At 37.1% G+C, this 17,253-nt stretch overlaps 2 protein-coding genes across 8 annotated transcripts; one reads left to right on the plus strand and one right to left on the minus strand.

The window, feature by feature from the left end:
* Positions 1–1,249: 1,249 nt before the first annotated feature.
* LOC113707459 (ABC transporter G family member 28) lies at positions 1,250–12,671 on the plus strand. The gene is made up of 15 exons (XM_072071525.1): positions 1,250–1,477; positions 1,590–1,663; positions 2,578–2,702; positions 3,323–3,616; positions 4,951–5,014; positions 5,107–5,253; positions 5,430–5,464; positions 6,150–6,223; positions 6,955–7,823; positions 8,550–8,846; positions 9,144–9,626; positions 9,991–10,139; positions 10,455–10,744; positions 10,867–10,997; positions 11,839–12,671. The coding sequence occupies exons 1-15, from the start codon at positions 1,250–1,252 to the stop codon at positions 11,993–11,995; spliced, it is 3,417 nt and encodes a 1,138-aa protein (XP_071927626.1). The 3' UTR covers positions 11,996–12,671.
* Positions 11,301–16,593, minus strand: LOC113707445 (ATPase GET3B). 7 transcript variants are annotated; one of them, XM_072058612.1, is made up of 9 exons: positions 16,333–16,593; positions 16,192–16,257; positions 15,780–15,854; positions 15,601–15,693; positions 15,104–15,238; positions 13,974–14,121; positions 12,709–13,147; positions 11,733–12,211; positions 11,301–11,602 (listed from the first exon to the last, which is right to left on the minus strand). In XM_072058612.1, exons 2-7 carry the CDS (start codon positions 16,219–16,221, stop codon positions 12,903–12,905), a joined length of 726 nt encoding a protein of 241 aa, XP_071914713.1. In that variant the 5' UTR covers positions 16,222–16,257; positions 16,333–16,593; the 3' UTR covers positions 11,301–11,602; positions 11,733–12,211; positions 12,709–12,902. The 7 variants fall into 7 exon arrangements, with proteins under 7 accessions (XP_071914713.1, XP_071914720.1, XP_071914722.1 ...); XM_072058619.1 differs by having other exon boundaries at positions 11,733–12,940; positions 13,040–13,147; positions 16,333–16,590; XM_072058621.1 differs by having other exon boundaries at positions 11,733–12,940; positions 13,076–13,147; positions 16,333–16,587.
* Between the last annotated feature and the right edge of the window lie 660 nt (positions 16,594–17,253).

The raw sequence follows: 17,253 nt of genomic DNA on the forward strand, positions 1-17,253 counted from the left end.
CTCAGCATTAACCTACAGCGAAATTGACCGATGGGGTTTCGCTAAAAAATACTAGCACACTTGAGATTAGTGGTTTTATGGCCTAAACTAAGTCAAATTTTCGTGTATTGGTGGCCTGGATTAAGTAGGCATTCGAGAATATGGTGTTCGATCTCTTTGGCTTTCACTTATTTACAGTTTCACAATTTTGACAGAAGGGGTCTTAAGTGGAATTTTGAGGATGGTGTCAATGTAGCAGTAGCACATAAGATAAGACTTGTAGTCTCCAAGATTTACTCTGATCCTTGGCATTGTTTAGGTCAATGTGAGAACTGTTTGATAAATAATGTGTCAGTAATTTCACTATAACTTGTTGTTCAGATGTAATTGAACCCTGAGATGGTGAGTGGAATCGAAAGCAGCAATATGTTTTTAAACTCGGATCAAAGAATGAATTGAAAAAACCTTCTGATTCACGGTTCGATCAGCTCGACTAATTCAAAGATTTAATAATTTTTTATTTATTTTAGTATTAAAAGTTTTAAATAAAATAAAAACTTAATAAAAATAGGTCGAACCTCCCAATTTTTACCGATTTTTATTGGTTCAAATGGCTTTTGATCAAATTTGACCGATTCAATTGATTTTTTAAATTATTTATTGAAGTGGATCGAAGGCATGATCGATTTACGGTTCAATTGGTCGAATCGACCAATCCGATTCGATTTTCAAGACACTCCAAAACGATCCCAACATTTATATTACCAAAAAAGAAAAAAGAAAAAAAAAACTTAACTGTATAGTTGCAAAATGGAGAGACAACATGGTCATGGTCCTCAAGAAAGTCGGGAGAAGGTCTAACGACCTCTTTCCAGTAAGTAAGCAGCGTTTTCTCTCTCATCTTTGTGCTTAGCAAAGATACGTGCTACTTTGCTCTCATCTCTGATGGCGCAAAAATTTCGAAATAAATCCAACGGTCGAAGTCCCATATGACGAGTCATGAAGAAAGAAGGGACCATTGGACATAGCAGCAGAAGAGCTTTTTCCTCCTACTTCACCTCCCCGCCATTTCTTCCTCACCACAACTCTTCTCCCTCCCCAGCCCAATTCTCAATCCTCCCATCATTCGATACCTTTCATCCCTGTTCCACCTCATCCCAGATCAAGAAAATCCCTCAAATTTACACAACAGAAGTTCTTTTCTTTTCTTTTTTGAACTTTTTTCCTTTTCTATGTGGTACATTTAATCTGTTCTTGAATGGTAAAGAAAATGATTGCTGGAAGCAACAACAATGGGCTCAATTTTCGCATGGCATTGACATTCTTTGCAGGGGTGATCACTTTAACAAATAATGTCGTCTTCACCTATGCGGCGAATGACAGCAGTAGTGATGCTAGTATGGATCTCTTAACAGATGCAATCTCTGCCCGTTTCAGCAATTTCACTGACTCATTCAAGGGTGATATCACGAAAGAAATGGGATTTTGCATTGACAATGTGTAAGTCCATCTTGGGTATTTTTCCTCAGATATATAGAGAAATATGGATGCACACATTTCTTATGGTTCTTTCTCTTATACTACATGCATATGTTTTTCTTGTTGGTCAGCTGGTGGACTGTAAATGTTTGCAATTGGTGAATTATGTTTTACGGTCATCTGCATTGAACGATAAAGCTGATAGGTATCCAAAAAAGGGTGAATGTTGCTTGATGTAAACTGTAGTTCTGAAATGGTTACGTGATCTATGTCCCATTAACGTAATGAACAGTTGTTTCACTGCATAAACATCTAATGAATGCAATAAAATGGTAGAACAAGTAGTAGTGTAAGCAAGTATACTCAAAAGTTAGTTATTTTTGTAAAAGGCTATTAACTAGCTATTGTATAATTTGATCTTTTCAAGAATGCCTTGCTTTGCCTAGGATGTGTAATAAGAGAGATAAACATAGTACATATTTTAAATATGTTAGAATAGGGGTACTAAGTCAGCTTGGGTGGTGTATAAAGCAAACAGAAGAAAATTTGTATTATCTACTTGCACTTTTTATGTAAGGGAAGATGGACGCTAATTTTAGCCAGCAGTAACTAAAACTACGATTCGGCCCAACTAGTCTAAAAAAGTAGAATATTTCCTTTTAATACAGTTGGCATTTAATGTAAGATCTAAGGGATATTTGCTTGAGATTCCGTTAATCTTTTATTCTTCTTGTAGTTTCTAGTTGATTAATGGGATTTTGGTTTGCATTATTTCCTTGGCTCTTGTTAATCTATAATTTCTCTCTTTTCATATCCTTGCTCTCTTTAGCTCAATATCCTTCCTGTTTCCTCCACCGTATAGAGTCCTATATTAACAATTTCTCACATATGCATGTCACTTCTGGAGAAATACACATGATGGTGTAGAAAAGTCATCTGACTGATAAACATTTCTGCCATGTGAGACAAAATCAAACAGATGGAACGGTAAAACCGAGAGATCCATTTGCTCATGGGATCCTCTCCTTAGCTACTCTTTATTTTTCCTTCCATAGATTATGTGTTACAATGGTATATTCTATTTGATCTATATGGAAGGTTTACTATGCATTTCTACAGGTTCTACTTCTCGTTGATACTGAACTTGATGCCTTTTGATTGTGTTAGGGATGCTGAATGGAATGCCGCATTTAATTTCTCAAAAAAGTCAAAGTTCTTAGCTGAATGCATTAGATCGTCGGGAGGTATTGACTGAATTCAGAATTAGCTAGCAGTCATATTTGTGAAAATTTTAAATCAACTTCATTCATTTTTGCTTATTATTTTCTCTAGGTGATCAGAATGCAATTCCCATTTGTCATCCTTAGACTTCTTTGAGAGCACCTAGTAAATGGATTACCTAGGCTCCTAAAGTTCTACAGGCTGATAGGAAGGAAAAGGAACCCTTTGGCTGGAGACCAGAAAACACTTAAATTGTGCATTTATATGATCATAATACCTGATTAAGCTTCACTGTTGAGTTTTCATTGGACAAATTGGTGACCTCTACTGGTCCTAGTTCTTTTAAAGTTCTCAAAGTTGGTTTGCTTGTGATGTCCAGAATCTATTTTGATAGGAAAAGAAATATAACTCTCCTGATTAAATTACCCCATTGAAGAATTGATACAAATATATGTTGTCACATTACTAATTTGGCAGTCAAGAAGCTTTCTTTCATTTGATGGAGAACCTATGCTGCATAATGCAGCACCAGGTTTTAATACCATCTCTGAGCTCATGCTTGTTCTTGGAGTTTTCAATCCTTTCCATTTCAGTCTTCCTTTGTCATTTTGACATTCCTTTTTGTTCTGTTGTGGATTTGTAGGGGATGCTGCACGGCGCTTGTGCACTGCAGCAGAAGTAAAGTTTTACTCCGGTAGTCTAATTGATCAAGCAAAGGAAACTGGAGGAGTACCAACTACATCAAACTTCTTAAAACCTAACAAGAACTGCAACTTAACTTCTTGGATTTCTGGTTGTGAACCTGGATGGGCTTGTAGTATTGAAAAAGACAAGAAGGTTGACCTCAAAAATTCAAAGGATATTCCAACTAGACTTAGTGATTGTAAACCGTGTTGTGAAGGCTTCTTCTGTCCTCATGGTCTTACCTGCATGATACGTAAGTATTTGAAAGTTATCTAAAACTTTTCCTCTTTAATCTTTCTTACTTTTCAGGCATCCTTTTGAAATCTATCACTCATCTGAATGCCATTCTATTAGAGTTTCTCTTGATCTTATTTTTAATCATTTTTACATTTTTCTTCGGTGCTTTTCTTAAACCATCTTGAAGTTTGATTTCAGTTTCAAAACTAAAGCACTAAGAAGTTTCTTTAAGTAAAAAAGGTCTAAACGAAAGATTACCTTTCCTTTGCATCTGAACTTAATTTTTCAGAATGCTGAATGAGCAATTGACTATGAGTTGGCGAAATAATTCACACTGTCGTAATTATGTATCAATGCATTAAGAAAACTGAATCAGGATGAACAATTCATGGATGCCTTACTCATTCTCTGTTTCTCTGACCAATTTGATTTGACTTCTTAAGCTCTGAAGGATTATTGTTAGGTTGATAAGTCTCACTATTATAATTTTATCAAACCAAAACTAAGGAATAAAAGCAAAAGGTAAACAATCCAAGTGTTTGACGTTGTTTTCCACGTAATGGATGTGATACAAATACAACGCCATTATTTGTAGAATAATGTCAAACACTCAACTTGTTTACAATGCTTATGGAAGTGAACTCAACATGTCAATACTTATTGTGCTCTAATCCAGGAACATATGTAGCACTTAGCCTGGTTGTTTGTTTCCTTTTATGTACTTTTGTGTTGCTGTTTCTCTCAAAAGGTTGTACCTTACATTCATGAACGTCCATTAATTTCATGCCTACGTGCCAAGAAATATCTTATCAAACTGTAAGTTGTTCATTCTGCTCTTGAGGAACATCTTGGTCAGCAGCCATTTTGACTAACGTCTTTGGGGACAAGATTTTACTCCTAGTTGAAGCTGGAGTAGCTTTTGTTTTGGTTTCAAATTGAAGGCAGTTTACTTAAGCAACGCACATAGTTGGAGACGGTTTGTATGGTTTCAGCATGCGAGATTAACAAGTGGAAGAGCTTGCTAAGATTTTCTTGGACGCTCCATCTATGTCATGTGTTACGTGTAATGATAAAATTATATCGCATGAAGGCTGGAAAAAGAGCCATAGCTGCTTTTAACAACTTTGTTATATCAGGAAAATATCAACAAGTTCAACATGTCAGTGAACAAAAAATTAGCTACTTTCATTTGCTATATCTTGCATTTGAAATTCCATGCTGCTTTCTTCTAAACTCTCTCTCTCTCCCCCTCCCTCCCTTTTCTTTTTTGTTTTTTCCCTGATTTTGTTCTTTTGATATATTGCCGGTGGAGGACGATTTCTAACCTTTTTCAAAATCTCATTTCTGAAGCCTGCCCATTGGGTGCTTATTGCCCTCTTGCAACACTCAATAAAACTACAGGTTACTGTGATCCGTAAGTTAAAGTCTTCTCCTAAACCATTTCCTCAATCAGGTTATCTTGCGTTTGCTCCAAGTGATGTCCATAGTCTATAAAAACTGATGCAGGTACCGGTATCAATTGCCTACTGGAGGGTCCAACCACACTTGTGGCGGAGCTGATGTCTGGGCTGATTTCATGAGTGCAACTGAACTATTCTGTTCAGCTGGATTTTACTGTCCAAGTACTACTGAAAAGATTCCATGCAGCCGTGGGTATTACTTACATCCCAACACTCGTAGCAATTTTTTCTAGTGGCTTTATTTCCAATGTTTGTGTTCTTAAGAAAAGGCTCTTGGCATCTCTTTGCTTCATTTATGTTGCAAGTCTTGTAATATGTTGCATATCCTGTAGTTTATTTGCTTGTGGCTGTTGCTTTGTCATTGTTCAGGTATTACTGCAGGGCAGGCTCTACAAAACCATCAAGTAAGTCGTGTTTTGTTGTTTGTTTACACCATTCAGATACATGGATATCTGTTTTCTATGTATTACAAGAAGCCATGAATTTTGTATATTCATGCTCAATTTCTAATGTAATGCTGGTAATATGGCCTCTGCAACTAGTTTTTGGTTAGTTGTTTGCATGTGAGCGTCGTTAACAGATGACCATGTGAAGAAGAACAAAAGAAGAGGACAAAAAGAAGGGCATATTCCTGGTGATACGAGTCTCAGAAGATATGAATGTCCTTCGTTGTGCAAATATGATTATAAACTTCACCTTTGTCTTTAGTATGCATGGGTACAGATTTTGCCTGACATCTGAGTGTCAGATGCTTGACAAGGGACTTAGTGTAGTACAATGAAAAATGAGACCCCAAAATGTTGCCAGATTTTTGTATTATCAAATCACATGAAGGTTTTCTAATCACAACAGATATGTCTGATCAAGACGTTACTTAGTGTTTTTGATAACTGTGAATGAGGTACTGTGAGGAGCCATGTTCATTTATCTTCTGTATTCTGCAAGTTTTGCAGAGATGTCTTAAAGGCATGCTAGCAGTTCCTTTTCTAGTTAAGCATTCTTGCAGAGAACCTATTTTACAGTTGCCTATCTTTTCCTTCTTAATGGCTCGTTCTAAAATAATGTTGTATTTTGTGGATGATCTTGTAGAATGCTATGCGTTGGCAACTTGTGATCCAAAAACGGAAAATCAGAATATCACAGCATATGGTATCCTGTTCTTTGTAAGTTCACAATCATGCGAAAGCAGCTTGTTTCATTCCAATATTCTATTTCCACATATAATTTCTCTTTTGCTAGATGTTTCACTCTTTTCTCCTATATTTATTTAGGTAGATGTAAGGAAAAACGTTTAATGAGCATATATTATTGCAAGCACAAAGTGAATTTGTATTCAACACAAGCAGAGATCTTGTGAATTTCTTCTAAAAATGTGAATTTGTCTTTAACATCTTTTGTACAAAAGATGTGAATTTGTGTTCACAGCCTTTTCTTGCAGCTGAAGTGGTAGGAACTTATGAAGCAGGTTTGAACCATCTTTTATCTTCTTGTCAATACCAGCTACCTGCAACTAAGAAGATTCTATAAAATCCTTAAGCCCTGATGGGAATATAAAGTTGGGATCAGCATCACATGGAGGTATCAATAGGAGTAGGCAAAGTTGAACTGGCTTCATTGTACTTCTTTCTTCTTTCCTTTTTGGATTAAAAGGCATAGGACTTCCGGTCTTACCTTTGGGAACAGTGAGGTTTCCTTTCTGTGCAAAATGGGCCGCAGTCTTTTGTAGTAACCGTTTACATACAACTAAGTCGGTATTAGTTCGACAAAAAAAAAAAGAAAAAAAGAAAGAAGAGTCGGTATTAGAAATGCTGCACATTTTCCTGATGCGTATGTATTGCATCCAAATTGTGCATGGTCGAATGCTTTTTAATTTGCTCTTGTCATTCCTTTGTAGGGAGGCATCATGCTTGTACTTATCATTATTTACAACTGTTCTGATCAAGTACTGAGTACAAGAGAAAAAAGACAAGCTAAATCAAGGGAAGCTGCCGCAAGAAGTGCAAGGGAAACTGCACAGGCACGTGAAAGGTGGAAGTCAGCAAAGGATGTTGCTCGAAAGCATGCAACTGGACTGGGAGAACAGTTATCTCGAACCTTTTCTCGGAAGAAATCTGCTCGGCAAGAACCACCAAGGAAAGGTGCCGGCTTGCCACCAATGCCTGCAGAAGCTTCTGAACCGAAAGGCAAGAAAAAAGGAGGAGGAAACCTCACGAAAATGATGCAAGAGCTTGAAGAGAATCCTGATAGTCATGATGGCTTCAATGTTGAGATTGGAGACAAGAACATTAAAAAGCAAAGGGCTAAGCAGTTGCAAACTCGGAGTCAAATTTTCAAGTACGCATATGGTCAAATTGAGAAAGAGAAAGCTCAACAGGAGCAGAACAAAAATTTGACATTTTCTGGAGTAATCTCCATGGCTTCTGATATCGAAATAACCACAAGACTTCCTATTGAAGTGGCTTTTAAAGATTTGACTCTTACGTTGAAAGGAAAAAAGAAGCATCTCTTGAGGTGTGTTACGGGGAAGCTAGTGCCAGGCCATGTCTCGGCAGTCATGGGTCCATCTGGGGCTGGTAAAACAACATTTCTTTCTGCATTGACAGGAAAAGCTACCGGTTGCACCAAGAGTGGGTTGATTCTCATAAATGGTAAGGTTGAATCGATGCATTCATACAAGAGAATTATTGGATATGTGCCTCAAGATGATATAGTTCATGGAAACTTGACGGTGGAGGAGAATCTCTGGTTTAGTGCTAGGTGCAGGTATGCCACCACTAGTCCACATGGCATTTCAACTCATCTTTTAGGATTTATTGGTAACTGGTGCTTCTGTACTCCAATTTCTTGAGAATTTAAGTTATCTAACTAATTCCAATTGGTATGAAGGTTTTTGTTCTGTTGAAGGTTTTTATTCTTGTCCCCATATTGTCATTTTAAGCATATCTTTAAATATTCTGCCTCCGTTGAATATTTTCCTATAAGCTTCTCAGATTATCTTCCCTATAAGTTAATCTAAGTTAATCTGTAGTTAAAACTATATACATTCTTCTGAATAGTGGGATTTGTAAACTTCAAGAATTAGCATATTCATCTATATATCCAGGAAATTCAAAGCTAGGCTTGTTATCATTTTTTTTTACATCATTTTACATTACAGCCTCCTTTTGCTCTATGCATGATGAGGTTTGGATGAATTTCCAGTTCATGAAATCATTCCTCCCTATGTGAATTTTGATGCATTTGATGAAGTTAGGAGTCTTGTGAGCATGGATTAATAGCTATAACCCTTGGTCGGTGCCTAGTTCAACATGTCGGCCATGGAATAAGCAAGGAAGAAAACCAATATAAAGAGAATTGTTAACATAAATTTTGCCTTAACTTCATATGGCATTTAATAATATCATTCTCTCTTATTCAATCTCATAACTTTACTTATCCGGCGAGCTTGCATTCTGATTTTGTGCTCTTTTCTTGAGTTCTTGTTTGTAGATTACCGGCTGATCTTCCAAAACCAGAGAAGGTGTTAGTAGTTGAAAGAGTCATCGAGTCCCTAGGATTGCAGCTGGTTAGGGACTCTTTAGTAGGAACAGTGGAAAAGCGAGGAATTTCTGGGGGACAGAGGAAGCGAGTTAATGTCGGGTTAGAAATGGTTATGGAGCCTTCTTTACTGATCTTAGATGAACCCACATCTGGCTTGGATAGTTCTTCTTCTCAATTACTGCTTAGAGCACTCCGTCGCGAAGCTCTTGAAGGCGTAAACATATGTATGGTGGTACACCAACCAAGGTAATCTTTATAGCAGATAATTCACTAATTATTGTGGAAGTTAAAAATTTGTCTTCCTCTTAGTTTTGACTTGGAATCTTATTCTTGAGGAGGCTTGCACGTTTTAATTTTAGATATTTCTTTCTCAATTTTTGATGATTCCTGATTCTTATCCTGTTAGTTTTGATGAACTATGCTGTATGAACTGCCATATAGTTTTTATTCTTTGTTAATTCCGAAAGGCATAAATAAATTTCAAAGATGTAACGGTTAATTGGTTGCCTTCTCATCTAAGTTTCTGTTACTTTCCTGGTTCAGCTACACCTTGTTCAGGATGTTTGATGATTTGATACTTCTAGCTAAGGGTGGTCTAATTGTATACCATGGATCAGTGAAGAAAGTTGAAGAGTACTTCTCCGGAATTGGGATCCAAGTCCCTGAGCGTGTTAATCCTCCAGACTACTACATTGATATTTTGGAGGGAATTGTAAAACCGAGTGCAAGCTCTGGAGTTAACGTCAAAGATCTTCCCCTGAGATGGATGCTTCATAATGGCTATCCAGTACCACCAGAAATGCTGGATTCTGCTGGAATGGCGGCAACTGGAGATTCAGCACATGGCGGGAATCCTGCAGCGGCTGGGGCTGATGGACAGTCTTTCGCTGGAGACCTGTGGGAAGACGTCAAATTCAATGTTGAGCTGAAGAAGGACCACTTACAACATAATTTCTTGAAGTCGAAGGACTTATCTGACCGAAGAACCCCAGGCGTATTTACGCAGTACAAATATTTCCTAGGAAGGTATCAGTCAATTACTGATTTGGTATCACGCAGCCTAGATATTTCTGTTCTTTTATGCATGTATCAATTCTGAGTTCAGAGCCAACCATATTTGTTTTGTACATGAATTAACTTCTTTAGGGTGGTAATATGGCAAGAACCAGAGCGCTTCTTTAGACATTTCATTTTTAGAAAATATTCATTTGGATGACATTTGATGGGTGAGAGGGAAGGAAGAATGCGTAGGCATTCATGATAATCTCAGAAGCTGTAGGATGTTTGGTTCAAATTCTACGTTTTGGTAGCTTATAGTGATTAAAGGTGAATGATCTTCACTCCCATTAGCTTAGCATCTGCTTACACGTACTATTTCAATTTTGCTCAGAGTTGGTAAACAGCGACTACGAGAAGCCAGGACACAAGTGTTAGATTTTCTGATTCTACTGCTCGCTGGAATATGCCTAGGGACACTGGCTAAAGTGAGTGATGCTACCTTTGGGGCCATGGGATATCTCTACACTGTCATTGCAGTTTGTAAGTTTAATTATCCTACCTTATTGATCACTTTTTGATATGTCTCATCCATTTCAACTCTTTCAAAAAATCATGCGTGCCACAGAATCAATTCTAATATCTCATGATGTTGCTAGCATCTATGATACTACTATATCGCACTGCATGTTAAAGATCTTTGTCATTTCGTGAAAGTTTGCAGACACACAAGAGATGTGTTGCAAGCGTATGCCCGATGCTATTAGATATTCTTCAAAACTTATTATTTTGTAAATTCTCTTCTGATGATATTGTTCATTCTTTCTCATTTACCAAGTTTTTATTCCTTGCTCTCAGCTCTACTCAGCAAGATTACAGCTTTGAGATCATTTTCTCTGGATAAGTTGCATTACTGGAGGGAGAGTGCTTCTGGCATGAGCAGCTTGGCTTACTTTCTTGCCAAGGACACGGTTGACCATTTTAACACAATTGTAAAGCCAGCAGTTTATATGTCAATGTTTTATTTCTTCAACAATCCAAGATCAAGCATTATGGACAATTATGTTGTGTTGGTGTGTCTGGTGTACTGTGTTACTGGTATAGCTTATACACTTGCCATCTACTTTGAACCTGGTCCTGCCCAATTGGTATGCATTTGAAGTTCCTACTGCATGATATATATATATATATATATATATATATATATATATAGTACTAGTATATTTATATACCATTTGCATGGCTCATAAATTAGTTCTGCTCCCTGCAGTGGTCAGTGCTGCTTCCGGTTGTCCTATCTCTGATTGCAAACCAGGAGGGTGACCCATTTTTTAATAAACTAGGGAACTTCTGCTACACAAAATGGGCTTTGGAAGCATTTCTCATAGCAAATGCAAAAAGGTTTGATCCAAATGTCATGTCTTTGCAATTCACATTACAGTCTCTATTTAGTTTTCTCACATGTCACAAATCGCCAAATAATTAATCAGCCTATATTGCCCCGTAGAGACCGACATCATTGACTTAGTGGACTATTGTTTGAATTCAATTCTTGTTAGTAGAAATTTAGTTCCATTCATCAATTTTCACGAAAAATAATGCCAAGAACATCCCAAAATGTCGTGACTACAGATGGAGTTCTGCACAGTCCCTCTTGTTTACTTTCTTGATTAGACATGGTACATGCTGTTTCTCATGCTGCTGTGGAAATTGGAATCTTACAGGATTTGAATTTCAATTAGCATTCAGTAGCTGTACAAATTTCTAATCCTGTCAAAGTATTATGACACATTGGTCTTGTAAAAGATCATCAGGCCTGATCAAAGAGGACAAACTTAGAATGGACATTACCTAGGGCCATTGTATGCATGTTAATATGGCAAACCTGCGTGGTTGTAAAGAAAGGGACTGAAAATACTAACAATTAACTCGCAAGGCTACTTCACCTTACTATGCTTCTTTCCACGTGAATGCTGTTGCAATTGCTAGCCAAGAAAGATGGAACTCTGCTGGGGATTTCAGAAGACAGTACAAATTACTAACTCGTATGTGTCAAATCAGTCCTGGTTACTAGCATGCATGCAGTAGATAACTAATGAGGAAAACAAAAGACAGTTAAAAAGTTATCCTTCGCACCTTATAGTGAATATACCTCAACAAAATGTTGAGATAGTTGATCTATGTCTAACCTACTGGCTGAATACTCTGCTCATTTATCTAATCTTATTTCTTTGATTGTCAGGTACTCAGGAGTGTGGCTGATTACGAGATGTGGTGCGTTACAACAGAGAGGGTATCATCTTGGAGACTGGTATCCCTGTTTAGCATACCTGGTGGTCACTGGTATACTCAGTCGTGGTTTAGCATTCTTCTGTTTAGTCACCTTCCAGAAAAAATAAATCAATCTAGAGATGCCCTTCCCGTGCTATGTTCGTGAAAGACCTGCAATAACTTCATTCATTTCACGTTCTGGAAAAATGGCACAAGGCGTTGCAGGTCCTCTAGAATCTTCAAAAGTCATGGAAAAGAATCAAGCATGCGACCTTCTCCGTTCTCCTATCTATAACTATGCTTGCATGGTCCGTTCTCCTATCTATAACTGTGCTTGCATGAACCTGTCCAGCAAATGTAATGAAGCGGTAAAACCAAATGGTTTGCTTATTCACTGCAAAAGTCGAGTCTGGGTTGGAATGCTAATGCAAGTTCAAGAAAGGAACGGTGTAATTCTTGCATGTTGTATTTGAGCCCTGATAATATGCAGTGTGTGGAAATATATTTTGTCAAACCTCTCTACTACTGTTTAAAAAGGCGGTAAGAGTATTACAATGGGCTGCAAATACAGGGAGAACAATGTACCAACACATAGCTTAGCACCATGATCTTGCTGCTTGACATGATAAATGTACATATGTATCCTTGTAGCTTTCCTTTATTGGGGTAAATGGCATGAGGCTTGTTTATAGGGAAATTACAGACAGATGTAAGAAGAGAGTTGTTTCTGAACATGAGGATAATTAAGATCTTCCATGTTGTATTAAGTTTAGAAATGAGAGTGGCAGGGAATATTTCAATTAAGATTTGCCATTCCCATGCGCTGTTCATTTTCTGTTACCTGTTTTTCCTCCTTCCTGTTGGTTTGAAACGTTATAGCTGTTCACTATCCAGTAACATTTTCTCAAACCCCAAGCACTTTTCCAGTCAATACATTCCATCCCTTCTTAGGTGTGTTACATAAGCTCAGGCGACACTGCAGTGTTGTTTGCCTCTGCATCTAGACTCAAATCCTTCTACTATTTGAACTCCATTTCAATTCATGCATTCTGTCCAGGGAGATTTCCCGACAACTGATGCAATTGAGGAAAGAGTGCTGGTTAAAAGCATACAAATATTGAGATCCAAAAAACCGTGTTTACCAAACTCTACAGCAGTTAAGCAACTACTACCAGCAACAAATGAATAGTTTCCTCCATCTTCATTACCCTGTTTTACTGAGCTGTTGATAATAGGAGTAGTCAATAATGGTCTTACAGAAATCTGGTATCTTTCATTTCCTACAAAAGAGTGTTACAGCGAAATGTTAGTCTTTAACTTCACCAAATGCAAAAAACGTTCCACCATACTTACTTCAAATTGAAGCCATTAGAGTGCATTAGCCTCCAAAAGACACAGAAAAATTTAACTGTCCTTCAAGTTGGACAAATGGGTTCAGAAAAACTCCATTATTGCTCATTGTTCCCGTTGTAAGGCAACTAACCTCAAGGAAAGGGAAATGTCTAGTGACAAGGAACTTCAACGTACTTTGAAAGAGCTCCTAATGCAGTAATACTTGACTCACAAGAGATAGTTTAACAGGAACTAAAGAAATTCAGTCACATAGAAGCAATAAAAAGTTTCGTACGAAATAATTTTAGTTGCATCTCAATGACAACACATCAATTTAATGTCTCGTACAGAATAGTAGTGATGAAACATAACATGAAAAAACTTAGTAAGTTGCCCATTTTGCATGAAGATTCACTCCAGAGATACATATCTTTTTTCTTTTGGCAGCAATCTGTGTTTCAAAAGCCATAGAAAACAGATTTATACAACTACGGCACTGTGAGACATTAGAGTCTAGAAGAAAAGTACACTATTGCCATATCCCCTTTTTTGGTATGTTCTAACTGCTTTTGTTTGACAAGGAAAGCTTTTTACCATAAAACTTCTACTTAAATCTTTTTGCAGGAGTTTAATAGTCCAAATTCTCTTCAGTTTTTCATTCTCTATTTCAGATGAATGAGAACCATTTATCACACAACTATCTTTTTCCAATACTTGAATTAATGAGCATCTTTGCATGATAAGAGCAAACGTGTGTCTGAGCAAAATAGTTACCTATCTTGTTCGGAACAGTCAAAAGTGAAGCTTTAACGCCAAATGACATTCCCCATAAACTTGAGTGCTGGAACACAGGCGCTTCAACCATTTTCAAACTCGATAATTCCTGGTCTTTATGAATCATATCAAAGGCATGCATCTGGTCCTGGAAAGTATCAATAGGACATGAAATAAGAAGCTAAAGAAAACAAAAGAGAGAACCCAGAGGATTCTTTCTCTGCAGAGGTATTCATTTTGTGCATGTGTTGATATACTTGACATATAAGACATCAACGTTTGGCATGGACTTGGTTAATGCTTGAACTCTTTAAAATTTCATAGCTTTGCATGTAAAGTTCGATGCAACCAGCCGAGCAACTGTGGTATATGGTACACCAGTTGCTGCCTCTTGTAGGATCTAACTTTCTAGTCACCAAAAGCCCAAAAGAGAACCCAACCTATCTGTCAAGTCTTTTACTTTGTTTGCCCTCCTTTCACAATGAATAGGTCTGCCTATGCCCAAACCAATAAAAGAACCAAAAAGACAAATCATTGATAGCATAAATCCAACATTACACAGATTTCCTGGGGAAAATAAAAAAACTTGTCCAGTCTTGAAATCCAAGTGAACTGTAACAGTATGAACCAAAAAGTGAGGTCATACAAGGTTTTACTGGGACTATACATTGAAAAGCACACAATAAATCCATTGCCATGCTAGAGCCTTCCCAAATTTTCTGGCACCTCAAGTTTAAATGGAACACTTGAACAAAGAAATTTTCAAAAGCAGTATCATTTTAGAAATTCTGGAAGATAATCAAGATGCATAATCTGAAAAATGCAATTGGATTACGCTTTTAAGACGAAGCATATCCACACCCTAATGTGCATTTGCATACTACATGCCCAGACTTGTCATGATTTCTACTTTGATCTCTATGGAAGTTGAGCAAGGCCCTTAAGAGTAATCAGGTTTGCGATTCTAAATCATCTTGCAATTTAGAATCGCTGATCCTATTAAACTTAACATCAATCAAATCTACTATGTTAAGGCTCATGTGACTAAAAAAGACAGTAATTTAATAGTGCAAGATGAATGATGATACTCCATTTTGGATGTTGCAAGATGATAAAGATTCACATATTACCTTCCTTTTCATTGCACAGAACTTGCAGTCTGACAGTGATGGAGGTAACACTTGATTTACAATAAGCCTTCGTACTGGAACTTTTTCCTTCTTTAAGGATGCACACAACCTCGAAGACTCGCTAACTGCCATTGCCTTGTTAAGGAAATCAGAGAAAAATACCATTAAGAGTTACATTTTAAAAAAATAAGAATATTCTACAAATTACTAAATTACTTACTGGTCCACCCAAGACAATTTCTACCAAAGTAAATAAGATTCAATGACATTTCTATGATTACTATTTTCTGCAAATGAAAAGATCAACAAATGCAGCTGTAATGACTAAAAGACTGCTTTTACTTAAAAGAGTCTTCATCAAAGTTCTCCATTCATTGAACTAAACAAGATGAAGCGACTCTTGACATTGGAACAATTTTCTCCCCTACAAGTAAGATTGATGACTTACTTTTGCTACTAAAATTCACAATGTAAAATGCAGAAGTTTTTGAACTCACAGTGGGTATTGTTACTTTCACAACTCTGTTGTCTCTGTATCCCGGAAAAGATCTCGCACCTTCGTCATTCTCTCTCTCACTTGCTTTAGCTTGCTACTCTACAACAAAGCAACTTATGAGTACTAAGCATTTAAGGAACTACAGTAGGAGAGGAGAAGTCTCCTAAGAGGAATACTCACAGCGATTTGTTTGCGCACCCCTTTACCGATAACAAATTTACTGGCTGAAGTTGCAGATGCAATCTTTTCCTTCAGCTGAATTATATAACATATTAAAAACATGTTAACAAGTACATCAAAGTAGGAGAAAGAAAATACTTCAGCCACAATTATTTCAGCAAATATACAATCTGCTCGGTGAGACTTGGACAAGCTGCAATTATGCTTTGCTCGAATGGAAGAAAGCACGCAGGCTTGAGGAAGAGATTATGCAATCAGCCATAAAGATCAGGTACGCTCAACTAAAATGACATATAGTTAACCACAAGAAATAAGAGAACTTGGTTATTGTGCAGTCATGCTACTGATTCTGCAAGCACTTTGAAGCAATACAAAAGCATAAGCAGTCTTGAGAGTATGCCTGGGCTCATACCTTGATTATCTTGCCTATATATGTATCCATGAAATCTGGCAAGGACAGAAGCTACAGAGTGCGACCCTGTGGAAATAAAAAAATAAATTAGTGCACGGCAACAAACTTAATAGAAATTGTGCCAAGTGGACTCTCACTTACTGTGAAATTTCTATGATTTTTTCTTTAGGAGTAGTGGGCGAGGAGTCCTGTTCTGGAGTAAACTTGCGTGGAGGTGAAGGAGGACTGAGGAGGAGGCTGGATGTAGAGTTGCCCAGATGTCAACAACTAGTCCAGTTTGGATGGAATATACCACAGAACTTGTCTACCTTCCCTGATGAGATTTGAGGAGTTTGAGTTTTCTTTTTTGAGTTCAAGTGTTTATGGGGTTTAATGTATCATGTTCTGCTAGCCAGGAAAGGGAAGGTTACAAATTTCCCACCAAATCCTCCACCATAATTGTTTCAAAAACTCAAAAGAAATCTTCCAAGGTCTTGGTTTCACCTTTCCCTTTTTTTTTTTGTACATGTTGAAGCGTATAATCTCTAGTCCTTTTTTTTTTCCCCTTTTCCCCCTTTCTTTTATGCTATATGCTAAAAGATCCACCTATCTAATTTTCTATAAATTTTGTCGATATAGTTTGAAGTCTAGTGTGGTCATTGTAGGTGGTAAATTAATTGTTTTAAGAAAATGAAAATGAGGAACTATTTTATTTTTATTTTTTTGGGTAAATGAAAGGTCTTGAAATCAAGACATCTCATTTATAACCTTTTCCACCTTACTATCCAATCCAATTCCACCCCTAGAAAATGAAGCACTTTACTGAACAACAAGAGAGCGAACTACAATTAAAGTCAAAATTTATTTGTGCGTGTGTGTGTGTGTGGGTTTTTTTTTTTGGCTGGAAAGGGCAGTTGGAATCAAAGTTAATTGAGGACTCGGTTAACATGTAGTACTATATGTGTTCCTCTGCTTTACTTCACCCAAGAATGCATTGATCAATCATCAATCATGGATCATCATATTCAGCTTTGTTGTCCAAGAAATTATGTTGTCTTAAACAAGAAATACTTCTTCCATGTA

Source organism: Coffea arabica, chromosome 1e (assembly GCF_036785885.1).
Source record: "Coffea arabica cultivar ET-39 chromosome 1e, Coffea Arabica ET-39 HiFi, whole genome shotgun sequence".
In the NCBI taxonomy this organism is placed as follows: domain Eukaryota; kingdom Viridiplantae; phylum Streptophyta; class Magnoliopsida; order Gentianales; family Rubiaceae; genus Coffea; species Coffea arabica.